This window comes from Podarcis erhardii, assembly GCF_964252035.2.
Source record: "Podarcis erhardii genome assembly, chromosome: 9".
Classification (NCBI taxonomy): Eukaryota; Metazoa; Chordata; class Lepidosauria; order Squamata; family Lacertidae; genus Podarcis; species Podarcis erhardii.
The window spans coordinates 37,321,435-37,348,188 of NC_138512.1; the positions used below are offsets into that span (position 1 = coordinate 37,321,435).

At 40.3% G+C, this 26,754-nt stretch overlaps 1 protein-coding gene across 4 annotated transcripts in view; it reads left to right on the forward strand.

Moving 5' to 3' along the window:
* FSTL5 (follistatin like 5) overlaps nucleotides 1-26,754 on the forward strand; it is a 359,747-nt gene that overhangs the window by 71,672 nt on the left and 261,321 nt on the right. For all 4 annotated transcript variants that reach the window (XM_081875293.1, XM_081875295.1, XM_081875294.1 and 1 more), the window contains exon 3: nucleotides 4,665-4,698. In XM_081875293.1, coding sequence (XP_081731419.1) covers nucleotides 4,665-4,698 — 34 coding nt within the window. The remainder of the gene's footprint in view (nucleotides 1-4,664; nucleotides 4,699-26,754) is intronic.

Here is a 26,754-nt window from a genome sequence, read left to right on the forward strand (position 1 = left end):
TAGGAAGGCAGAGAGAACTCGATTGAATGTCTCTTGTTAGTTCACTTTGGTGCTCTTATATTTTGTAATTTCCTTTTGTTAGGCAGACCTTGATTGGCAGTGGATTGTAATTTGTTCTCATTCTTCCATTGATTTAAATCCTGAGCAGGATTTAACTAAAGTGACTCTGATATGCAACAGAACAGAGCAATGTGTATTCAAGCCTAGGAAGAAATGTGGAAAGCAGCAATATCAAGTGAATCTGAAGCTTTGATGGGCCATTTCTGATTTCATTAACACTGGGCTGAACTTTCAATTAACTCTGATGATGCAAGACGACCTGCACCTTTATTCCTGACAGAGGCGCGGCATCTAATAACTGCACAACAGGCAGGGGAAAAAATTACCTCCCATGCAGCTCTTAAAAGTAATGAGCCTTTGAGTGAGAAAATGACAAGCTGGTCCCACTCCAAAATTCCTGAAAAACGCTTTCAGGCCTCTCTCATTTCTTGTGAATTTTAATACTTATTTGCAGAAATGCCTCAGAGCACATTAGCTTGGAGACTCGGAAAATCAGCATAGTTATTTGATAATAACTAAAACACAGAAAGTTGCCAGGAAAACTTGAAAATATACACAAGGGGTAGTCTGAAAATCTTGGTACAGGGGAATTGAAACAGGTATTTTTCTGCATGCAAATCAGTTGTTCTACTCCTGAGTTATGGCTCTTCCCTGTAAATACAAACCCCACAGTAACATGAAAACATATAGCATGCTGTCTTTGGGAATAACTGTGTGGCTGGGGCAACCCTGATTTCCCAGTGCTGGTAATATTGTTTGTTTTACTTCCAAATTTGTTCTGAGTAGAGGCATTTCCAGGGAAGGGTTCCTTTATGCCCCACTACCAAGCCAGGAGACAGATTTCCCCATCCTTCATACTCCTCTCCCATCAAGCAAATGAATGAGCGGGTGCAGCCCTGCTCCTGCTGGCACAGTTGGACCTTCTGGCAGTGGCCAAATATGGTCTTCTCAGGAGCTGTTTTCTGGTTGGGGCTTGTTGGTGGAATCTGGGCCTCCTTTCAGGGCAAGGTGCTGGCAAAGGTCTGGCAATTCCCTCTGACCCATCACCCAAGTCATTTTGATGGGATGACCAAGGCGAAGGAAGGAGAAGTGACTCTCTCTTTTCCTTTCTTCTGTCACCAGCACTGTTCCTGCCAGGGAAGTCCCAAGTTTCCCCTGGTTTTCTTGGGTGAAATTCTGGAAAATCGCAACCCAGTTTGAGGAGACCCCCAGAGAATTAGTTCATCCTCAATTAGAAACAGCAGACCAGAGAACTACCCTCTATTGGTAGAAGTGTGGGCCTTGAGAATCTCATTTAGTTATATAAGTAATCCACAAATATGGCTTTGGATGGGTAAGAAGCCTGAATGAGTTTGGAGAACGTGCTTTTGTTATAATAGCATTTCCTACTGTTTTGATACACTCATGTTAGTATGTAAAAGCACAGAAATGGCCCTTTGTAGTAGTATGCTCAACAGGAAGAAGCTGGTTAGCAAATGCCAAAATAAAATAGAATTATTGTTATCTTTGGATAAGCTGAGTGGGGGAAGGTTAGTTTAGAGCTGAAATTCAGGTAGATGCCAGCAGGATAATCTGCTTCTAATTTATTTTCTCCTCTTCCCTGCTGTTGCAACTGCAGTGACTATAATCAGTGCAACTACAAATGGCTAACATACTTTTCATATGAATATTACAACAATGTGCTCAACTTGTTCACAAACTCACTTAGAAAGCAATCCTCCCTTTATATGCAGTTACCTGAGAGTAAGAGTCTTTGAACTACATGGAACTTACTTTTGAGTAAACATGCATAGGTTTGCAGATTAGTGGCTTCTGAATAAAGGATGTTGATTTCCCCCAATCATTAGGGAGAGATTTAGAAAGAGAACTCTTTCCCAGCATTGAGTTGAAATTTGCAAGACACATCACCTGCTTAAATTCTGCCAGCAAAGTGGCTGTTAAAAGTCTCAAGGCACCTTCCAGAAACAAAGATGGTCACCCTATCCTGAACATATTTGAATCACAAGTTGTTCAAAGAAAGAAGTTGAAACTTGAATTTAAAAATTAGATGCAATATTCAGAATTTTCAGGTGTGTTTTGGTGAGTATTGTAATCCAGGCCTTCACAAACCAAGCCAAAGTCATGTAAGGAAAACTTTCTATTTTTGATGCTTTCTTGGAACTACAAAAATATAGGGGGTTGTCAAGAACCTGACAGGCCACAATCCATTGCTGCATTTTGCCTGGTGCATCACAAGCTGTGCAGTCTGTCTTAACCTGCGCCAAGACTTGCAAACAACGAACATCATTGTTTGTTCAGAAAGAAGAATGTTGTGATGTTTGCAAATTGCTTTAAAGAATTAAACTTCAAAATCTTGTTACAGAAAATCACATTCTCTTGTGATAACAGGATAATAGCTCTGGTTTATTTTTGCAAGTAAATATGTTTCAATAATATTTTTTAAACAATACTAATTTGAGGCATTGAGTGTCATTTCATTTGTTGCCATTGCACTCCTGTGGCACAACAACAGGTGATAAAGAATGAATAATTTCTAGGTTCGCCAAAATTAAAAAACCTGTTACAATAGGTGCTGAATCAAATTAGAAGCTTGGAAAGATGGAGCCCTGTTTGCCAAGTCTCAGTTCAACTTTGCAAGTAATCTTGATTTATGTGAAGCATTTAGATTCTGATTTTCCAATAAGTTCAAAAGAAAATGGTGTTAAAGGGATAAATTATTGTTTGAATTATAACCAATAAATTGTTTATCATGCATCATTTTATGTGGGTTTAAGCCAATTGACCTCAGTATGCCTATTGGAATATAGAGTTATTATGCCACCCTCCATGTGTCTCCTCAGAAGTAAACCCCACTTTCATTGTCTTGTAAGTGTGTTTAGGATTGCAGTTATAGTTTTTGACAGGGAGTAGGCAATATAATATGTAGTGGGGAGCTCGTGCAGTTGTTCAGAACTTTGTATGAATTGTACATGCACTGTACTTCCAAACTCTTACGTTATAACAACATCACTATTTTTTATAGAATTGACTTGTCAGTCAAAATGAAATATGCATAGAAATTAAGCTGGAAGAATGCAATATGATGTCAGTTAATGCTTGAATGAGAAATAATGCTCTCGTGGTTGCCTGGATACAAATAAGATGTGTGTCATAGAGGAAGGCAAATGTAAATGAATGAACAAATGAGTTGTCAACTTTAGCTTTGGAGTCTGATAAGGGCAAGGGAACTGCTTGTAAGATGGATGACTTGCAAGATTCATCAGTGTACTTTGTATGTCTTTGGACAGTTACTCAGCTTTTCTATTTGATTTTGAATAACTTAGGTGGAGTTTTTGTTGTTTTTTAAACTGAGTCCTCATTATTAAGGCTCAGGGTGGTTTACAATATAAACTTTAACAACAAAATTCCAAGCTAAATAAAACCTAGTGTACACTTGTTTCTATTTAAAAAGCCAGTGCAAATTGAAAGGGGTTTTGTTGTTGTTGCTTCTACAAGGGATCAGAGTTTAGCCTTTTGGCAAGTCTAGTTAAAAGGAGCTCCCTGGGGCAATCACTGGCAACATTTTAAAGTCCTTTTATCTTTCAGACAATGACCAATCAATAAAAACCGAATATTTTTTAAGGAAACTAGGTAGCAGGAAAGCCCAGAGATAAAATAGCCTCAAACCCTATAGCATATCAGACAATCCATACCATAGGCCAAATTTGGGCTGCTTGCCTGCAGATCTCTTTAGGGAGGAAATAGCTTGGTGTTGTAATTGAGCTGTGGCTGTCTCACAACCTCACCTGCTGTAATTCAGAGGGCATGGGACTAATCAAAAGATGATGTGTGATGTCCCACAGCAGGCTCTTATGGAAAAAGGCTGGCCTTGAGATATCATGGTCCCAGACAATTGTAACGTGATGATTTTCTTCATGGAAGACACTGTGATGCTCTAGAGCACTGGGGGTAATGGTGCTCAAAAATTTACCATTCCATGAGGTGGAATGCAGCTCTCTGCAAAAGCTGAAGGAAGCCAGAAGCCTCAGTCAAGCTGCAACTATAGTTATCAGTCTTTTCATTTAGCACAGAACATACCACGGAACAATTCAGGCCCTAACTGCCCTTGTGTGTGAAAGATTTGCAGCAGTTCCGTTCTTTAAGGCCAAGGTCACTTCAGCAAATGCATGACCCCAACTTTACATCTGAGATGATGGAGAATAGGGGGCGATTCCTGTACCTGGCAATTTTCTTCTGCAAATGAATGCTGAAGTTGGTTATGTTCAGAGCTGTGGGGGGAAGAGAAGAACTTAAACTAATGTTACTGAATAATCCTGTGCATGATTACTCAGAAGGCCCATTGTCTTCATCAGGGCTTACTCACCAGTATTTGTGCTTAGAATTGCAGCTTAAGAAGGTGATTTTGATATGCATTACTGCTTGACTGAATTAATCTTGGTGAATTCTGTGGAACTTTCCCTACGGTAAAAGATCAATTGTTCTGCATATACTTATCAACTCTATATGAAAAGGTTTCTTTGTCATTGATCTGTGCGTAATAAAGTTATTCTTAGCCTTTAGGCAGTATAGATGGAGTAACTGTTGCTTTTTCTTTTCAATTACAGCAGGAAAAGAGTCCAGAGAATTCAAGAAATAAAGGTATGTTGCTATGGTAGTAGTTTTTTATTTAATTGCTTATTTATGTTTAAATCTTTATAAGCCATATTTTCTGGCTTATAAAGTCTACCCAAGTTGATGAACAAAGTATAGAATGTTTTTAAAAAATAATTACCAACTTTATTTTTATCACTAATTGGAGGCTAATATACTAGCACTGCATTTTTACTCACAGTGCAGAGATAATGCTACTTTTTCATCTGAATATATGAAGACCTGAACAGAATCGGCTATAGGAAATAAGGATACATTGCATTTCTGTATTTCAGAAATCCCTACACATCTTGTTCTTTGAGCATATTTTGGTTGGCTTCTGTTGTATGAGGAAAGCTAATAAACTGTACAGCAGCATATTTATGGAAACTTATTACTCTTAGTAGCAGCAAAAGATAAACTGCTAGTGTGTGTCATGGCAGAACGTATAAATTGAGGCGTAGTTGGTCCTGGCTCTGTTTCCTAAACTTACACCAAGTAGAAACTGTTGTATGGGGTTAAATCTGTACCTATGGCGAGACAAGGAATATTGCCAATGCAAATGAGCTTTGTCCAGAAGTATCTGTAATACAAATAAGTAAGAGGAAATAATTTATCGAGTAAGCATTTCTTGGTGAAATTAGTGCAAAATATTTGAGTTTCACAGATCTGATCACACTAATTGAAGACCTCTTCATTTGAATTGATACAGAATGCTGTAATATTTGCTAGCAGTAGTAGTAGGATATGTAACAAAGTTAGGTAAAAGTTTCCTTGCCCAGAACAACAGATGTGTGTAAGCCTTGTATAGAAGAAACAAATCAAGAAATGTCGTGTTTGCATCTTGCACATGCTAAAATTGGGTTGAAAAATATTTTATTTTTAGGATTTCAGAGAAAACTCTTTATATATGAGACATGGTAATGTCTGTGTTTTGTTGCTGTGGTGAGAGTTCTCAAACACGCTTAGCATAACAAGTATCTTTAAAATGAAGCTTTTATTAGTCACCTTCAGGCATTCAGTATGAAGTTAAACAGTAATGGAAGATGTGTTCAGGTGGCAGCACTCGCCTGACCTCTGGTCAGCCATATTAGCACGACTTACTAGGAGAGATGAGGCAGCAGTGAGGTTGGTGCAGAGCAAACACACCAACAGAGCTACTCTGGCACTTCTGCCAGTGCATTTGCACCAGGCCAGCCTTGATGCTCCCTCTCTGCCTCTCAGTATGAAGCAGCAATGTGGGCAACCAGAGATCTGGTGAGCATTGCCACTCTACTATGCCATCTGCTAGTGAGATTATATAAACCCTCAAAGTGGGACCATGCAAATGAGCACACTAGTTCTGCCCTTCCCATCACCATTCTCCTTCTCCTCCATGAGAAAGTGGGGAGTCTACTACATTTGGAAAGTACTGAGAAAATGTCACCCCCTGATGCAGAAATATATGTAATGTTTTACATATGTCATAACACACAGCAGACATGCATATCTCAGCCAACAACAGATATTTACAAATTGGGGCATTCCCTTTCAAAGTTAATGAATTTCCATAGGGGAAATTAGACTGGATTTTACTTTACTGGGCTCCATGATCACTGCAGATGGTGACAGAAGTCACAAAATTACAAGACGCATGCTTCTTGGGAGAAAAGTGATGACAAACTTAGACAGCATCACCTTGCCAACAAAGGTCCATATAGTTAAAGCTATGGTTTTCCCAGTAGTGATATATGGAAGTAAGAGCTGGACCATAAAGAAGGTTGATTATGGTGCTGGAGGAGACTCTTGAGAGTCCCATGGACTACAAGAAGATCAAGCCTATCCATTCTTAAGAAATCAGCCCTGACTGCTCACTGGAAGGACAGATCCTGAAGCTGAGCCTCCAATACTTTGGCCACCTCATGAGAAGAGAAGACTCCCTGGAAAAGACCCTGATGTTGGTAAAGATTGGGAGCAGAAGGAGAAGGGGACGACAGAGGACGAGATGGTTGGACAGTGTTCTCAAAGCTACTAACATGAGTTTGACCAAAATGCGGGAAGCGGTGGAAGACAGGAATGCCTGGCGTGCTCTGGTCCATGGGATTGCGAAGAGTTGGACACGACTAAACAACAACAAAAAGCAAAACCAATAAAGAAGCCTGCTTCTGAGTACACATGGTCAAAACAAAATAAAAAAATTCCTTCCAGTAGCACCTTAAAGACCAACTGAGTTAGTTCTAGGTATGAGCTTTCGTGAAGAAGTGTGCATGCACACGAAAGCTCATACCTAGAACTAACTCAGTTGGTCTTTAAGGTGCTACTGGAAGGAATTTTTTTATTTTGTTTTGACCATGGCAGACCAACACGGCTACCTATCTGTATCTGAGTACACATGGTTAGGCATGGTTAGCCTTATTACATATAGGCTGCCTCTAGCAACAAGCAACTTACACAAAATCAGCAAACCCCATTACAAAAAAAAAAAAAAAGCAAAAAAAAAAAAAAAGCAGCAAGGCACCTGTCAGGATGGTGGCAATTATACATCAGTGAATATGCCAATAATATACATTGTAGAGCAATATATATGTATCTATTACATATAAAGTTTTTAAAAGCTCAAACTAAGGGAGAAGGCATGTTACAAGGGTTGCTGCTATGATGGCGGTTGAATGGGCAGATGGATGGAAATCTGCTTGGTAGTCCATTTTCAGTGGGTTCTTCTGACATTCTTAATTGACATATAATAAACACATGGGATACATACACATATATTCCTCATGTCTCCTATTCTAGAGTTCCCATCTACAGCTGTGGGAGTGCAGATATATCCACCATGTGGAAGCAAGGGCTTCCCCATTAATTTCAATACAGGGCAGCTCAATCTATTCATCTCTTTGTACATCCAAAGCTGTTCCCTTCATTGAAGTTAATGGAAGCTCTTGCCAGCACATATGCTCACCAGAGCACTGACGCCTACAAGGAATTAATGGATTAGGGTTAAAAAGAAAATTGAGAATTGGTGTGTGTCAGCTTTTTCCCTCTCCCTCCTCAATTAAATCCTGTCCTTCAGAATTCATCATGGAGCTTGCTCAAAAAAGAAAAGAAAAAAAAAATGGTCACTTGCTTTGTAGGTTTAAGGAGGTGTTAGTAGTACCTGTACAAGTTCGTAGATTTGTGAATGCTTAAGTTCATGCCTATTGTATCTCCCTCTGAGATAGCTCATACATGTTGTCTTCATCTTTCACAGCATCAAATTATCTAGAAAGCATTTTCCCCCTGCACAGCGGCTGATAGTAAGCAGGCTCTTAAGAATGATTTCTGAGCTTGCTGCTTCCATGCAGTGCTGTATATGTTAAAGGAGGTCACCAGCACTCTGCAAGTTGGCAGGACCCAGCATGCTCAGAGGTTCATTAGGTCTTCAATTTAAGAGACTAACCAAGTATACAGTTGTCAAAGACCTGTAAAATATTTCCAACAACTCTATCCATTAAAGTGTGTATCTGAAGAAGTGTGCATGCACACGAAAGCTCATACCAAGAACTGACTTAGTTGGTCTTTAAGGTGCTACTGGAAGGAATTTGTTTTGTTTTGTCTATCCATTAAAGTCTGCCAAATCTAGTTTGGGGAACGAATCTATGACTCTCTAGCAGCCATATGAAGCACTGGTTTTGCTGCAATGGAATGTTCATGCTTGATACCCAGAACTGCATCTGATTTTTTTTCTCCTGAATTTTGCTGCATGTCTTGGCATGTCTTTATTTGCACTGAAACATCAACATTTGCTTGAGGGGGTGAGACACTTTGAATAAAAAAGTGATCCATTTTTCTAAATATTGTTTGCAATTTAGAAAAAAAAATATGCTTGTGGTTTTCTATCGCTTTTTGTGTGAGTTTCTTCAGGGAATTGCTGTAGGCATAATGTTTCAATTTTGTTATCAAACTTAAAATCCTGGTTTCAGATAGTACCACACCAAAACTGACATCCTGTTTCTTGAAAGTTTTATTCCCTTGCTTTAGATTTTTGTTTTTTAAAAATAAATCAGTACATCTGGGCTTACCTTATCACGGCTAGGTAGTGAGTGAGTGTTTCTCCCATTCAGCATTGCTCCAACATTCTGCTTTCTGATCTGTGGATAAACCTGCATGGAGAAGATACATCATGACACCTTCCTCTAGGTTTTAATTGAAGAGTGGAAAGCTGGGCAAACTAGCTACCAAAAGTGCATGAGATCAGTGAGTGATATTCAACTAAGTCTTGTTCCCAATAGACACATTGAAATGAATAAACATGACAAAGGCTGCATACCTACAAGGGGAATGGGGGTTAATGAAAACAATCAGACTGAGTGGACACATAGAGGATTGCCTTGACAGGTCCATGCATTTCAATAGGTCTACTCAGAGTAAAATTATTTGATTGAAACATGGTGTTTGCTGATTTTCTTTCTTTCTTTTTATTTCTTTGAGAAAAGTCATTTTACCTCAAAAAAGAGATGAAATATTCCACACAGTAAAAAGCCTTCACTTAAAAATAGCTGTCAGAAATACAGTGGGCAGCTTCTCTATCGTCTCACACCTACAGGAAAGCCCAGCTGAGGACATCATAGGGTTTTCAGAAAGAGCAGACACTCAAGCAGGCTGCAGCATGTAAACCACTGAAAAGACAATTTGCAGAATAAAGGAAAACAAAGCCACTTCAAAAGGGAAGCAAGTGCAATAAAAACAAACCCAAACAGTTCCTATCAAAATTATCACTCTTCTTTCATAATTTCCAAACACAATTTCTTTTCTCATTAACTGGTGGACAATGATCATTAATAAAAAGTTTCAAACCCTAGCTAGGAATGTGAGCTCCGGTTAAAAGTAAGCATGGTTTAGCACTGGTGGCCATATGATCCTGAACTGTGATTAAACCTAAGTATACGGGATTTGGCTCAGGGTTTCGACTCCTACTATTAATATTTTTATTTCCATTCGGTTTGTCTTAGAGGTTGTGGAGCAGTAGCCGATAAATTTTGATCCACATATTGCAGGTGGTAATACTGCTTAGTATAATTTGATGGTGGGCAGTTGCTACTTGCAGGGTCCCTTTATATGTTTATTACCGATCATTTCAGTTTTATTATTTTGGGTAGTATTTTATTTATGGGCAGTGCTGGAAGAAAAAGAACTGAGCTATGTCTGCATATTTCGTATTTTAACTGTTCTCTGGCCTGCATGAGTACAATTTAGAAATGTGGCACACAAGTGTACTATAATACAAATAAGCTACAGTGGATTGGATCCACATGGGCAGCCTAACCCAAAGATCATTGGAATCAATAAAAGGTAAAGGTAAAGGGACCCCTGACCATTAGGTCCAGTCGTGGCCGATTCTGGGGTTGTGGCGCTCCTCTCGCTTTATTGGCCGAGGGAGCCAGTGTACAGCTTCCAGGTCATGTGGCCAGCATGACTAAGCCGCTTCTGGCAAACTAGAGCAGCACATGGCAACACCGTTTACCTTCCCGCTAGAGCAGTACCTATTTATCTACTTGCACTTTGACATGCTTTTGAACTGTTAGGTTGGCAGGAGCAGGGACCGAGCAAGGGGCGCTCACCCCGTTGCGGGGATTCAAACCGCCGACCTTCTGAACAGCAAGTTCTAGGCTCTGTGGTTTAACCCACAGCGCCACCTGCGTCCCTTTTATTGGAATCAATAGGGGAGACTTAAAGAAAAGAAGATTTGCACAAAAGAGATGCTTTGTGGACAATGCTTCTAAAAGTATCTCAAGTTTAGGATCTGCAGTTCCCCACAAGTTTTGCCCCTCATATGCAAAACTAGCTAGCGCCATAGGATATTGACAGGCAGCTCTTTAATTACACTATGAGCTTCTCAACTGTTCGATTCCCTTTCATTTTATGCTTACCTTTAGCAATCAGAATACAAAGCGACTGTTCGCTTGCCGATCCATTTAACAAATTTGATTCTCTATTATTATGAACATATTGCCTCCCTTTTCTAATTTCATTAACAAACATCTGTTCCTTTACTGATCTTTATCTACCAGGAGTAAAGAGGAGACCATATGGGAATAACTTGCTGCATATCTGTCATTCACTTAATTCTTGGAAAACATTGTAAGGCACCTGCACAATGCTTGAAGCTCTAAAGCCAGTCCTTTTTGGAAAGTCGGGTTGATGGCTGTGGTTGGCTACATAAAGTTGTCACAGGTTGATTTTATTTGATTTGATTTTTGCACACAAAAAGAACAAAAACAAAGCAATAAGAGCTGGAAGCAACCATAAAATAAAATAAAATTGACACGTCTTTAAATAATCCATGGCGCAGAGTTGAAAGGAATCTTAATCTGATTCTGTGAGTCTTTGTTCAAAATTGCCAGAGTACACTTGAATGGCTTCAAATGCTGGCGAATGACTTGCAATTGTGAAGATATCATAAATGGTGGGTAGCAGAGCATTCTTTGACGTCTTGTTTGATATTGAACAAAAGGTCCTGTATTGTAATGCAAAATATGTTTTAATCTCTGCATCATAAAAGCATAGTTCGTACTGCATAGGTATAATCACATAGAACAACTTGTTTATAAGTTGTGACACTCCAAATAAAGTGCTGTTCCTGGCACTGTGGAGCCTGAGCAGCCCTCTCGTTTATTGGGGAGCTTCATGGAAAGAAATAGATCTGGAGATGGCTGGAGTGCAAGAGGCAGAAGTCTCTTACACAGCTGAACACTCATAAGAGTACACTGTATCTACTGTTTGGTGGTATAGTGTTGAAGAAAGCTTACTTTGCTGCTTCCAGTAGACATCCACTGGGGTTTTTCAAAGTGCTCTGTGCATTGCTTTCATCTCCCTCAGGCAGCCCAGTTTTGGAGCCCTTAGAGACTCTTGTGATAATTTTGCAAGGCACTCTCCTCCATGGGGACTTGATTGCCACTATTGATCTGTTGAGATGTGCAATGCACAATCCTGTTTGATTTTTGTAGAAACAGTCCTGGTTACTGATGCCTGGGTGTGTGAACAAGATGCTTGTAACTGTATAGCCTACTACATGCTCTCTTGATCCATGCCCATCTTGGCTGGTTTGGGTAAATTGTGGAGGATTAACTAGGTAGCTTCAGGGTGTGGTGAATGCTTTGCTGCATGGTCAGGTGGTCCCCACTGCTTTGAAGGAGGTGGGGCATTCCTGGGGAAATTTTTTTACTCTGAACACAGAGGTTTCTGTCAATCATTGACCAGTCACCAATACACCTTTTTCTTTTTTTTTGACAGAGTGAAGAAGGTGATGGTGGGTTTTTTTGTACACAGCTTAGTGTTCACTGCTTAGGTTTGTTTCTTACGCTGCTTAGTTTTATATGCAGTATACTGCTGTGTTTTGTTTTTATCTAGTATTTAGGAAATATTATCAAATGTTGCATTTTTATTGTTTTATAGGAACCACCTTTAGATGTTTGTTCTATGATGTAAATTAATAGTTTAAGTGACTTGATGTCATATCAAAGTTCAAAAAACATTAAGTTTTAATGTTGGTGTGAACTTCTAAGTGGAAGGGATTTGAATAATAATAGTATTCCTGAAGTCTGATTTAACAGCAACTGTTCATTTGCAAAGGGGGAGTGCCCCTTTGGTGTTAGTTTCAAATTTAGGTCATTTGGTAAAGTGTGCTTGGGGCCAGTTGGAAAGCACAAAACATAGTCCAATCACATCCTGCCCAACAGAGTTTAGCAGTGTTCCCTTTATTTAGGCATGTTCATTCTATCCCTTTAGGACAAATTTGCCTTCTTCATTTCAGTGCAGATATGAATTCTTCATACTATTTTTTTAAAATATGAAAATGAATCTGCTTGGATATTCTGTCCCTGAGAAGACTTCAGCTTGTATGCATCCCCCTCACTTTGGGGAGAGGTAAAATTCTAAACAGAGAAACCACCTAGTTTCCCATATGTAAATAAAAATGATTTCACTCTCTCATAGTACAGGAACTTAGCTCTTCTCAGAGAGAGGAGAATATATGGGCTTCGCTTTTCACTGGAAATATTGTTGCTGCCTTTCTCTTGTTCCAAGCTCATATTTCACCTCCTTTATTTGGGCCTGATCAGATGGCATTGTCTCGTGCTCTGTCTATTGAGATAGTGGCATTTCATTTTTGTCAACAAAAATACAGTACTGAGAACAGTGGAATGATAACATCCAGGCTGGATCTAGACACATCAAAGAAGTGTTTCAGTTAAACGCATTGTAAATTTAAACAGGCAGGGAAAACAGGTAGAGAAAAATAGGACTCCATAGCGCCATCTGGTGACACAATGTTATATTGCATATACAACACATATAAATTCCTTTTTCTTTACCAATCTAGTTGAGTCTCCAGGGTCTTACACATTTGGTTATGAAGAACAAGACAAGCAGCTACTAGGAGTTCTTCCGATATTGTCCAAAATATTGTGGATTCGGGATAAAATCAAGAGTTTCTTTCTCCAAAAGTATGGAACTGTGTAATTGAAAATATGGTAATATGGTAATATGTCCTAGGAGTGTTCATAAACCACAAGATTCTGTTCAGATCTCAGTTTTGCATGGGGTCTGACAGGCCTTTAGAGGAAAATGAAGCTTCATTTTGCCTTATTTTGAGGAAATCAAAATTAGCTTTTTTCCAGAAATGGATGAAATTTTCAGGCATATTAACCTCTGCCAAGTGAAAAAAGCCTGTCAAATTACAGAATGGAACCCACTTTCCTGGGGAAATCGCAGCATTGCAACTCTGTAAGGAGAATAGGGGTCTCTAAACAATCCTTAGCACCCTTCACCTGTGATATTGTGGGCAACAATTTTACTATGGACTTGGCGTACATTGTAGGGATGTCCCTAAGAAAGAAAGCTGCAAAATTTCAGAAAGATTGGGATTATGGTTTGTGAGTTATGATCAGTGAAAAAACCATGTGGATACTTTGGGCCAACAAATCAATGTCAATGTAGCATTTATCAAGATTTATAGTCTTTTAGAAACAAATGGTTTTTATTTTATCTTTTATTTTTATTTTATCTTTTAAAACAAGACTTCAGGCTTGTGTTTGTCTTAATTAGCACCACAAGTCACAGAAGCTGAGTGCAAACCTTATATGACAGGAGTGGGTGCTTGGGCATGTAGCACAGAGGCAGAAAGACTTGAATGTCCTGCATTTTCCAAGCAACTGCTGATAATTAGCAAAAAATATAGAAGAGACAAGAAGAAGGTGATGCAATACTGGGACAGCCATTCCTCAAAGCTCTGTGATTGGAGTTCCCTGGTAAAATAATTCTATCTCTGTAGAAGCTTGCCTTGTCTGTCACAAAAGAGCTGTTTTCCTACCTTGGCATCTTCCTTATATGATGTTTGAAAAATGTTTCCAATTTTTCAGAAAAGCTGTTGGCAGCCTATTATGAAGATGATTATTTAGCTCTCTTACTTGCTCCAAAGTACCTTGGAAATCCCTGCCCATGTTTAGGCACTTTGGAGAGATCGTACTGGGCTCAGATAAGCCCTGAATCTGTCTGAAGTGGCTCCCCTTTGATCCTTGGCTTGAGATTTGTCCAAAAATTTTGCATACCCCAGTAATCCACTGCAACACTATCTAGTAGTTAAGAACATAAGAGCATCCAGTAATTAATAATATTTTGTTGTTGGAAAAGAGATAAGTGTTAGGTAATGGAATATGTTACATTGTTGTAGATTATTCCCAAATGCTTCTAGGGCAGCCAAGTAGACATGTGAGTTATATGTGTAGTCATGTAAGAGACAGTGTTTCTGAAGAGTAGAGAAAGGCAGAAATGCTTTATAGGTATTATCTTACTAATTCTCCGAAAGAAGGAAGAGCACAGCAGTCCCATGAGATTAGACCACTCTGTCTAATCTCATGTTGGTTGAAAGCCACAGACTGAAAATCTTCTATCTTCCCTTGTTACAACATCTATAGCACAGCTGGGATTGACTGATGCACCACACACAAACACACACACACACACACACACACACACACACACACAGTATAAACACACACACAGTTACATCTGTGTGCTTAAGAGATATAAAGTTGCGTTTCATATACAAAATTATCTATAACTTTATGCCAATCAATAGCGTGCTATTTGCTTGTGCCTATTTAGAATGTTTCACTGGTCAGTTATTCCCAACCCTATTACTGCTGCATGAAAGACATTTTTTCATGGCAAAATGACCCCCAACAAAGAGTCATTGAATTTAAAACTAGTCCAGTTCTCCATTAATAAAGAAAGGAAGGTTATTGGTCTGAAATTGCTAGCAGTGCATGTTAGTTCTACCATGCATAACAGGCTGAGTGGCTGTGAATGTTCCCAGAAGATGGCAGTAGTGTACTCAGTACATTAGCCAGCCCATTACATCATCGAAAGCTCTTTCTTAATTGCCAATTTTCCTTTAAAATAACTAATGTGTGTCTTTTACTACAAAATATTTAGTCTTGTCATGTTGAGCTCTTTTCAACAAGCTTCCGTTCCTGAACAGCAATATGGTAGAATCCAGGATACTAACTGGAGAGTGAATTGCTGACAGAGTTTTGAAGACTGAAGTGTTACCTCATTCCTAGCAGTTAGGTGCATCATCCAGTTGTTAGTATGCAACACAAAGATGGAGTTTGTTGCCTGTCTGCCCTAAAGATACTTCAGGGAGATTTCTCTCAGGAAAAGCAGATTACTCAGGCATCAGAGTTTAGGGACTCAATGCATTGGAAATTCAGTGCTTATGCACACTGCAGAAATATATAGTGTAAATATTTACTAGCCCTTTTCAAAACGGAACAGAAACTTTATAAGTTGCTTCTTTCTTTTAAAGAATCACCAACTACCTTAATAGTTTTAAACTCTAGGTAGAGTTTTGTTGTCATCGTTACAAAATTCTTGATTAATCTCAAGGGTATTAGGAGTTTTCCAGAGGATACTGTGGAGGCAAAACAGAATCTCCTTCTTCCTCTCCTACTGTAATGCAGCCTACCTTTAATTTTATACCTACCTGATCTCAAAGTCAAAATAAAGTGTTTTAGGTTGGTCCATCAATGCTCTCAATAGATGGTTAGTCTTCACTAAGTCACATAAGCAAAAGAAGACATATTCAAAATTATGAAGCCCTTCAAAGCTTTCTAAAGCATCATACAGTTGTTGTTGTTGTTGTTGTTGTTTTAAGGGAAACACTAATGCCATTATTTGTGGTGCAATCCTGTGCCTGTCTATCTGATGGGTTCAATGGCACTTATTCTAGTAAGTGGATATAGCCTTAATAAAGAAAAGAAAAAGAAAAGAAAAGCTTAATGCGCTTTTTCAACATCAGTTTATAGCTTCAAGTCATGATTGATTAATTTTAGTCAAATATCAACCTTTTACATTTTATTCCATTTTGGATTTTATATTGGGGCCAAATAAGATAAGATTAAGGAATCTCATATCACTCTTATTTAAAGAAGCTGTCTGAGTTAACTGAGTCCATAGTGCTGGGGAAAGGGGGTTAAGCTTTAACCACTGTGAAATTTTCCAATGGAAAGACCTCCCCACTCCCACCCTCACCCCAAAAGCTGCTAGTAGGGAAAATTTTGAGAGAGTGAATTTAACTGGGGAAAATCACAAGAAAGGATTAAGGGCCCCTCACCCAGCAACGCATCATCAATTTAATTCCATTTATGAATTGCTCCCCATAAAATATGTTTAAGTGATTCACAATAAAAAACAACAATAAAAACAATAGCACAAAGTGTGTGTGTGTGTGTGTGCGCGCACACACACGCGCATGTGCGTGTAAAACACTTTTTCTATATAAAAAAGAGTTAAAACAATTTCACACATAAAACCCTGCCCTCACGGGCCAGCTTTGAAAGGTAGGTAGCAGTGGCGTAGCGTGGGTTGTCAGCACCCGGGGCAAGGCAAGTAATTTGCGCCCCCTAACCCGTGGATTTGCGCCCCCTAACCCGTGGATTTGCGCCCCCTAACCCGTGGATTTGCCCTAACCCCAGATGTTGCGGCCGGCCCCCCCTGCACCCCCCACGCTACGCCACTGGTAGGTAGGACTACTCACCTGTCAAAGTTGGCATATGGGGTGAAGGGAGAGGATCTGGGCTGGCATGCCAACCCCTCTCCCCTAATAATGTAAGAGATCCAGCCATGGATCCCTGCAATGTCTGCTAGTTGGATATATTTTGGGTAACAACCAAAGCAAAAAGTACTTACAATGTAGCATTGTCTTATTTTTTCTTTTTCTTTTAGCATGCTCATTTATATACTGTCATTTGTTCTTATATACTTATTCCAGGAATGTCAGAGGCAGTAGTCTGGGACTGTAGGAAAGCCGAGTGAAGAGGTACATGCCTAAATGAGATGCCATACATAACCAAATGAGGAAAAATGAAAGAGGCAAATTGATAAAAGAAATAAAGGAAATGGAAATGCATCATAAAAGAACAGGCCAAGTGTAGGCAGCTAAACAGAAAATGTAGGCTCCTTTGACAACAGCTGAGTCTGCTCTTTATTTTATAGAATGCATTAACTACACATTACATGCAAATACATACATCAGATACACCACTTTTTTCCCTTTCCTTTTTTTAAAAGAAAGACCACTTGCAATATGGAAGAAGAAATGCAGCAAAGGGAAAAGCTCTTCAGCCTTTCCCTACCACACAGCTTCTGAAATGCAGGCCTCAAGATATTCCACTCTCTTCCTTCCCTTTGCCCAGAGTATATGTGGGTTCCATGTAGTCTCAAAGGCTTCATGTGGGTGAGGAATGAAGGGCTTCTGGAGACCTATGCTTCATCTTCCAGCCTCCTCTAAATTTGTTTAGAAAACACTTTCTAAAGAAAGATGCTACTTGATAAGTTCCAGGAGTTTTACTTGCATTCTAGGCTGTTTTATTACTGTTTTATTGCATTTTATTACTGTTGTTTATGTGGTACTGTGTATGTGTTTTTCCTGTTTTGGTGTGTGTATACAGTGCTTATTTTTGGACTTTGGGGAGCATATTTGTGCTTTGCTTGTTTCTGTTTGATGAGTTATCTGTTTTGCTTGCGTTTTGCTTACTTTGGGGTATGTGGAAAGGTTTTGTTGTTGTTGCTGCATGTGTGTGTTTTGAAGGGGGTTTTCTCCAGTTGTTCTTCTCTGAAATTGGTATTTTATGATCCAATCAATATTTCCCCCCAGATATATATATGCACCCTGACCCCCAAAACATTGCCTGGGATTCAGGGGGAAAGATGATAAGCATATGTTTGGAACAATGTTTCTATAATACATTGTATGACTTCCAAAATCAACACTTTCTTATGTTTTTCTTTACCAGAATTTTCATGCTGGAAATTAAAAGACACAGTCTTACGGTGAATGTGTTGCATGGTACTTAGGTAAAGCTGTTTCTGATCAGCATAATCAGATATTGATTCCTTGGAGTGCTGCTTATACCTCTGCCACAATATATCTGCTCTCTCAAGCAATAGCTGAAAGCTATTACCTTGAGGTTGTAAGTCCAGCGAGTGGGTCTTGGTTTCTCTTCCACGCATATTGTAATTGCAGCAGTGTGCATTCATTGTGCAGGTGCTCAAAACAAAGAAGGCATTCATTTTGTGTTTCTCAGTCTCTTCATAGGGGTTGGATGACTCGTTTTATGATCCACTTAGGCTGCATTCCTTTTGACTTCGAAACCACCAGTTTCCTCCTGCTGCACAGGAACGCTGCACATTGTGTCAGGTCCTCTTACTGCTTATATCATAACTGGGAGCAGATATTAAAGTGAAGTGCAGATTAAAGACTGCTAAAATGCTGCCGCTAACAATTATGGCAGGCCACTATTCTATTTCTCATTTCTCTCCAAAGGTCAGATTAATAAAGCTTCATGGCACATTAGCATAAAATGTGGGCCTGCCTGCCTGTTTTTATTATGCTTAAAGCCTGGTGTTTCTAAGGAGACTTTGCCAGGATTGAATGCATCCATTCTTCACTTAGCACTTTAGGCAAGTCATATTTAGATCCCTTTTCAGAAAGGGACACTAATCGGACAACTACTGTCAATCAAACTCTTATTGGCTTTTTCAATATGTCTGTGCTCAAGAAGGCCGTTTCACTTCCATTAAGGGGGAGGGGAGGATAAGAATTATGCTAGATTTTTTTTTTTTAAACTGCTCTAGAGTAGATGAAGAAGAAATGGTTTATTAGTATTGCATTCAAATTTACTTCAGAAACTTCACATAAAACTTTTTTTAAAAAAACAACAGCAGCATAGCTTTCTATCATGCAGTCACAAAAGGCATCTTCCCTTGACAAGCCAAAGTGAGTCTTCATGATCACTTTCTTTACAATCCTGGAGCTGTGCTTTTGTACCAGAACATACATAATACAGTCATACCTCAAGTTACAGCCGCTTCAGGTTGCGTTTTTTTGGGTTATGGACTGCTGAAACCTGGAAGTACCGGAATGGGTTACTTCCGGGTTTCGGCAGTAGCGCATGCGCAGAAGTGCTAAATCACACTTTGCACATGCGCAGAAGCACTGAATCGCAACCCAAGCATGTGCAGCCACGCAGCCATGGGTTGTGAACGCTGCAGGTTGTGAACGTGCATCCCGCACAGATCACGTTCACAACCTGAGCGTCCACTGTATGAAGTTCCCTACCAGCTAGTTATCGCAGTGATTAAGGAGCAGCCAAAATATGCAAATGAAACTAGCCCAATTCATGTGTTTTTGTCTGAACAGGGAAACCTAATTACCTGCTGAGGCTGTGAATACTGGCACCAGCCTCATCATACTTGCACATGTCAGTCCTGTTGCTTCCATCCTGAACTTCCTGCAGTGAGTGGGAAGGCCAGAAGGGACACTAAGCACAGTTCAGCTAGCAATCAGGAACCCTGTGTGATGAGGGTTCCAGATCATGGAAAGGACTGTAAACATGCATACCCTCCAACATTTCTCCGATGAAAATAGGGACATCCTCAGCAAAAGTGGGACATTCTGGGAACAAATAAAAAACTGGGACACTTGGAGGGTCTGAACATTTCCAGGTGAATGTGCTTAAAATTGCACTTCAGACTTTTCAATTCAACACTGGAAAGTCACCAGCATATATGTTTATGGGAACTGAACCAGCGACCAGGAAACAGGCCTGGGGCTGGGTGGGTGTCATAGTGGATAGCTTGATGAAGATGTTGACACAGTATGCATCAATCTGTCCCTTGGCACCGGGACATTCCCAGGGGAACTGAAGGAGGCAGTGGTGCGCCCGCTCTTAAAGAAAACATCATTAGATCCCTTAGATCTATCCAATTACCGCCCGGTTTTGAATCTTCCATTCCTGGGTAAGGTGATTGAGAGAGCGGTTGCTGAACAGCTTGGTAGGTTTCTGGATGAAACATCGGCTCTGGATCCATTCCAGTCCGGCTTCCGCGCTGGTCATGGGACTGAGACGGCTCTGGTCGCCCTAACAGATGATCTCCGCAGGCAGCTGGATCGAGGCGGGTCGGGGCTGCTGATTCTTCTAGACCTGTCAGCAGCCTTCGACATGGTCGATCACGAACTCCTGGACCACCGCCTTGCCGACGTGGGGATCCAGGGCACAGTCCTTCAATGGCTGCGCTCGTTTCTCTCCGGTCGGGGACAGAGGGTGGCGCTTGGGGGGGAATTGTCATCCCGCCACTCCTTGGTGTGTGGTGTGCCCCAGGGTGCAATACTCTCCCCAATGCTTTTTAACATCTTTATGCGCCCCCTCGCCCAGCTTGTCCAGAGTTTTGGGCTGGGCTGCCATCAGTATGCTGATGACACCCAACTCTATCTGTTGATGGACGGCCACCCGGACTCTGCCCCAGACACACTGATCAGATGCTTGGAGGCTGTGGCTGGATGGTTACGTGGGAGCCGGCTGAAGTTAAATCCTTCGAAGACAGAGGTCCTCTGGCTGGGACGGGACGACAGGGGGCTGAGGGGGCAACTCCCATCTCTTGCGGGGGTGCAATTAGTGCCAGCACCGTCCGTTAAGAGTTTGGGTGTAATCTTCGATACCTCCCTCTCCATGGAGGCGCAGATTGCAGCTATAACAAAGGCGGCATTCTTTCATCTCCGCCAAGCCAAGCAGTTGGCTCCTTACCTCTCACGCCCTGACCTAGCCACTGTGATCCACGCGACGGTCACCTCCAGACTGGATTATTGTAACTCGCTCTACGTGGGGCTGCCCTTGAGACTGACCCAGAAACTCCAGCGGGTGCAAAATGCTGCAGCGAGACTCCTTACGGGGTCTTCGCTTAGAGATCACATTCATCCGGTGCTATACCAGCTGCACTGGCTCCCGGTGGAGTACAGGATCAGGTTTAAGGTGCTGGTTTTAACCTTCAAAGCCCTATACGGCCTAGGGCCCTCGTACCTACGGGACCGCCTCTCCTGGTATGCCCCACAGAGGAACTTACGATCTTCAAATAAAAACATCTTGAAGGTCCCAAGCCACAGAGAGGTTAGGCTGGCCTCAACTAGAGCCAGGGCTTTTTCGGCTGCGGCTCCAACCTGGTGGAACGCTCTCTCACAAGAGACAAGGGCCCTGCAGGACTTGACATCTTTCCGCAGGGCCTGCAAGACAGAGCTGTTCCACCTGGCCTTTGGTCAGGGCGCAGCCTGACTCCCTCCTCTGGCAATCTTTACAAAACTTTAGTTTATGGTTGCCATCAATTTTGATTTTAATTCATTTTAATCCATTTTTATAATGTTTTATAATGTTGTACTGTTTTAGTGTTGTTAGCCGCCCTGAGCCCGGCTTCGGCTGGGGAGGGCGGGATATAAATAAAATTTATTATTATTATTATTATTATCAGCTGTGAAAATGGCAATTTCCTTGCTAGGGATCATTAGGAAAGGAATTGGAAATAAAACTGAAGATATGGGTGGCTTTAAAATAAGGGATTAGACAAATGCATGGAGGATAAGACTGTCCAAGGCTATTAGCCATGATGGCTATGTTCTGTTTCCATGGTTGGTGGCAATATGCGTCTGAAACCCACTTGCTAGAAAATGGAGGAGGGGTAAATGGTCAGGTTCCCCACAGGCATCTAGTTGCCACTGTGAGAACAGGATGCTGGAGTAGATCAGCCACTGGCCTGATCCAGCAAGCTCTTCTTGTGTTCTTATAGCCAGTAAAATTAACACTCAGATAGGACTATTTCCACAAATACTTTGAACCTGAAAGAACAGCAAATGAGTGGTTGTTTCAGCAGATACTTGGTTTGTGTTTACTCTCGGCACTGAGAGTACTACATGCAGCGACTTTGTATTCTTGTTGTGCCTTCACTGTTCCTTTAAATTGTTGTGTGTTGTTTCAAGATTGCATTCTTAGCTGCCTCAGGGGTCTTACCAAAAGGTAAGATAGACATGTTTTAATAGATAATTTAAAGCGCAGCCGAGCAGCCAGTAAAACACCAGGACAAAAAGAGGCCTAGGCAGTAATTTTATGAGACCAGCCAAGAAAGCTAGTGTTATAAATTGTAAAATGCATACATGACAGACCTATAGTTTCCTGTCAGGACAAACAGGATCATGACAATGCAAGGCTTTTAAAAAGTGTACATTTTAAGCTTACAATTTATAGAACTGTTGGACCTTAGTGGTTATAAGAGGTGAGCTATGAGTTTGAAGTTTCCCAGCTCAAATCTCAGTGTGGCCGTGAACTAAGTTCTTGGTACTACCTCGCCATCTACAATATATATTGGGATAATAACACTCACTTCCCTTATGGTATTGTGGTAAGCATTGCTGAAGTGTGAAGTGCTCACAGGAGGAAAAGCGCTATGTAAATATTATGGCTTATTATTTACTACTATGAGAAATATTAAAATAATATTTTTGAGCTGCCTTTCTGCCATCTCTAGTGTTAGTGGTGATGGACTTGGTCAAATAAGTGCAGAGTACAGGCAAAATTCTCTTTTGGCCTTTTTTATGTCTGATTATACACATTAATTTGTCTGGTTTTATTTTAGATAGGCCTTACTAAAATTAATCAAGCATTTTTGTATGCAGTTCTCCTAATATACACCTGGTTGTATGCAGTTTTGCTTAACATGCTCATTTTTGCAATCCATTTCCCTTCATATAATTAATTTGTGTATATATTTTTCACTAACTGTTGTATTTTAAACATTCGTTTGGCTACCATGCACAATTTAGTGTACATTATTGGTCTGAAAACTGCAGCACAAAATTCAGAGATGCACTGATTTCAAAGAATGGCTGTATTTCAATTTGCATATCATTTGGGGATGTATGGATTAGGTAGGTTGATGTTAAATTCCAAACTGTATTTCTCCCCACTCCTAGTTGTGATATCACCAACACTTTTTTCATGCAAATTCTGATATCATACTTGTTATTTCTGTGGGCAAGAAAGTGGAAAGTGAAATATTAAGCAAGGGGGAATCTGGTATTTGCTGGTGCACAGTAAACAGTTGGGTCACCCAACCTCTCTATTAAAAGTCCTCCAATTTGTGGATTAGCTGGGCTATGGATTGAGCTGTAGGGTGCTTTCAATGTGCACCAACTGCAGGCTTTGGTTGTAGAATCTGGATCCTAAATACATTGTAGCATTTTTTACAAGTTGCAACATTTGACTCCTACCTTTTAGAGCAGCATTTATTCTCAGAACAACCTTGTGAGATAGGTTCAGCTGACAAATTTTGACTGGCAACCCAAGGTCTTCTAGTGTATTTAAAAACTGACTAATTACACTTAGGCTCACAGCTCAAAGTAGACCAAAGACTCTGATTAAATCCTGGGAGGATTAAGAGTATATTTCTTGTTTTCTTACATGAAAACATGACAACCTTCAGACAATGAACACAACAAGCCAAAAATCAAGGGGATTTGCCCCATGATCAAGTTGCTGGTTCACAACTGAGCCCAAGCTGAGCACTTTAAAGCCCATTTGTTTCCATTTGGGAATGAATGGACTTTAGAAGTCCTTAACTCAGGTTCAGTGAACAACATATATTTTACTTACTCTGCAGGATCATATGTAGGATTTCAGGGCCTGCTTTGGGTTCAACCAAGCAATCACTTATTCCAAAGTGATGCCAATGTAGTTTCCAGTACAATCATAAATTAACTCCAGAAATGTCATTTATATAGAGCGGCATAACTTAGTTTGACAGTAAGTTGAATCTGGAGTGTAAAAGAGAAGGCGATCTTGCCCCTGCCCCCCTCCCCCTCCCCGGTTCTTGGCTCCTACTGCTGCCCAGCTAGAGAGACACTCAGAGGCTGCAACATCTGCTGCAATGAAGGTAGTGATCATCTGTTAGCCAGCTGAAGTGAAGGGTCACAGGAGAGGCAGTGATCTTCTTCCTCAGGCAGGCGGACAAGGCAAAATATATTGTATGTATACTAGGGTTGGTCTGTGCAGTAATGGTCTAATTAAAACATACACAAAATCTCTGCAGTGAGATTTCAAGGGGAAAATGCACCAGGTTGCTCTTTGTGCAGGTAAATTGCAATGGGGTAAGATTTTTATAGAGAGAAGAATTCAGATGCATTAATTTATCTAGGTCATCAGAACAAGATTATTTCTTACCAGTATAAAGCTGGAATCTGAGGCATTCATCCTTGGCAAAAGAGCCAAGGCACTTCTTCCTGCATGGAAACTTCCTTCAACCCTCACTGGGTGTCATTTTGTTTTGTAAAAATCTGCCTCCATGAAGCTTTTACAACTTTGATGAATTTGAATGATGAATCATTTAGAATTGACCCACACCTTATATATTACTGCCCTCCTCTCAGAGGGGTTCCCAGGGTGGTGCCACTCCCACCAACCCTTCAGGCAATTGCATGGTAGTACAACACATTCTTTGCCTTCAGAAGGTCTGTTTCAGTCCTTGGAGCGCCAGGTAGGACTGGAAAGATCCTTGTCTGAAACTCTGAATCGCCAATGCCAGTACTGAGCTAGATGGGACTGTTGGTTTCACTTTGTATAATACAGCTTCCTAGGTTCCGCTATTAGAAAATGTCTTCCAGCTGAGAGGAAAAACAACAACACCCCAGCAATCTCCCTCACCCTTTTAAAAACTATACAGAATAGAAGGATTTCGACTACCATCCTCAAGATGAGGACAGAGATGGCTTAATGAGCATCTCCAGGGGGTTCAAAAGAGAAGGCTCTGCAAAGAGACGACTGCTTTAATAGAAAAACTCAGCACCTTGGTTTGAGCCAGTTTGGCTGAGTGATGATCTCTCCAGTTTACAGACCTCAGCAGCAGTTGCTCTCATGCTATGTAATACACCGGTAGTGCTTTCTGCACTTTCTGTTTCATGCTGAACATTACAAGCACCGATGGTAGGGGAAAAAATCCTGCTCTGTGACATAAATGCTTCTGGAACATGGGAGGATAGGAATAAAAGTAGTCCACATAAAGTGGGTATTTATTTATTGCACTAATATGGTACTGTGAATTTCAGATGGCTCCCATATGTGGCATACTGTGATGCTGAAATCGGGGCTCATTGGATATATAGAGTCAGAGGCGTACATCTTTTAAGAAAACAAATGGCACAAGAAAACCCTTTCATATGACATATGTTAAGGAGGATCTAATTAGTATATGCATTGATTTCATCCCCATTAAACAAGAAACTGTGGTTTCATAGCTTTAAGGATAATTGCCCACTAAAATGCATTACAAATGGGAAAAACCTATAAAAATAATATTCTGCTATCATAATTTTGATCCCTGGAGGTTTGTTTATGCAGCTTGCAATATGATCTAATTAGCAATTTGTTGACCTTCTCCCCTCACAAACAATGAAGAATTCCTGCTACTACTTATAATTAAGTCATCAAACACCTCAAAATAAAAAAGGTATCCATAGCTAAAATTATAAGAATGTAAATAAAATTGGCAGAACTGCTATGGAGTCATAAAACCTGAAGGGAGTATGGTTAAGTGTTTCTAATAAAATCTCCCTTAAACATATTCACTAGAGCTTCTTTAGCACACTTTAATTTCACTACAGAAATAAGACTTCTAATAGTTTTCAGTAGATGGAAAGGATAGGAAATTGAATGTGGTATTAACTTAGACACTCTTTATAAATGATAAGCAGTGATACATTTAGTTTGTTTTATAGTGTTCCAATACAAATGAACTTCATTGCTTTAACTGGGGAAATATTAATAAACAATCTTAAAATTATCCAGCATTTTAGTGGATTTATTTTGTTTTGCCTTTCCTTGCAAGCTCCAATTATTTCAGTAGATTGATAATATAACGGTCCATAATTTGTGTAGATGGTGAACCATAAGGAAATATAATGAAAGATATTTCATTTTTATAATGGAAGTTCTTGCAAGATTTCATGGGAGAAGATGCTTAAATAATTGAATTTAAAAACTATTGTTGTGTGCTTGTCATACAGCCTTTAAAAAATAGAAAATGTAGTGTACTATTCAAGGTCTTTGCAATTATGATACTTATACAGCAATCTGGCACCTCAATTCCAGACATGATTTGGGCCATCTATTTTGGAGGTGCACGTGTACCATGGGTGATGGATGAATTCTTATCTTACTTTTCACTTAGAATGCCAAAAAACCCTAAAATGGATTGGAAGAAGAACACCCCCCTCACTTGCCCATGCTGCTAGTGGGGGCGGGGGGGTGACACCACACCCTTAACCTAGGGGAGAAGAAGTTATTGTTAGTGGACAAGACTCACTAGAGACAAGGGAGAGTCACTCGCTGTAAATGAAGCCACTGATGTCATTTCTTTCAAAGAACCATAGGATTATAGTTTCCTCTGTGCCTGAATTGAATTGGGAGGAAATCATAGATCCCACGCTACCCCACCATGATTTCCTAATAGGATATTTTCTTCTGTGCTCTCAAATGAACCCATTATAAGCCAGACCCAAATTTTGGAAGGCTCTGACTCTGGACTCTTATTGAGGTGAGGCTTCCAAACCGAGAAGGTTCTTACCCAAGCTTCCCTATTTTGAATTAATCCCCATCACTTGCGCAAATGTAAATCTTATTGAAAACAACAATAACATGGAGAAGGTTTGTAGAGCTCGTGAGTTCACTCTGTATA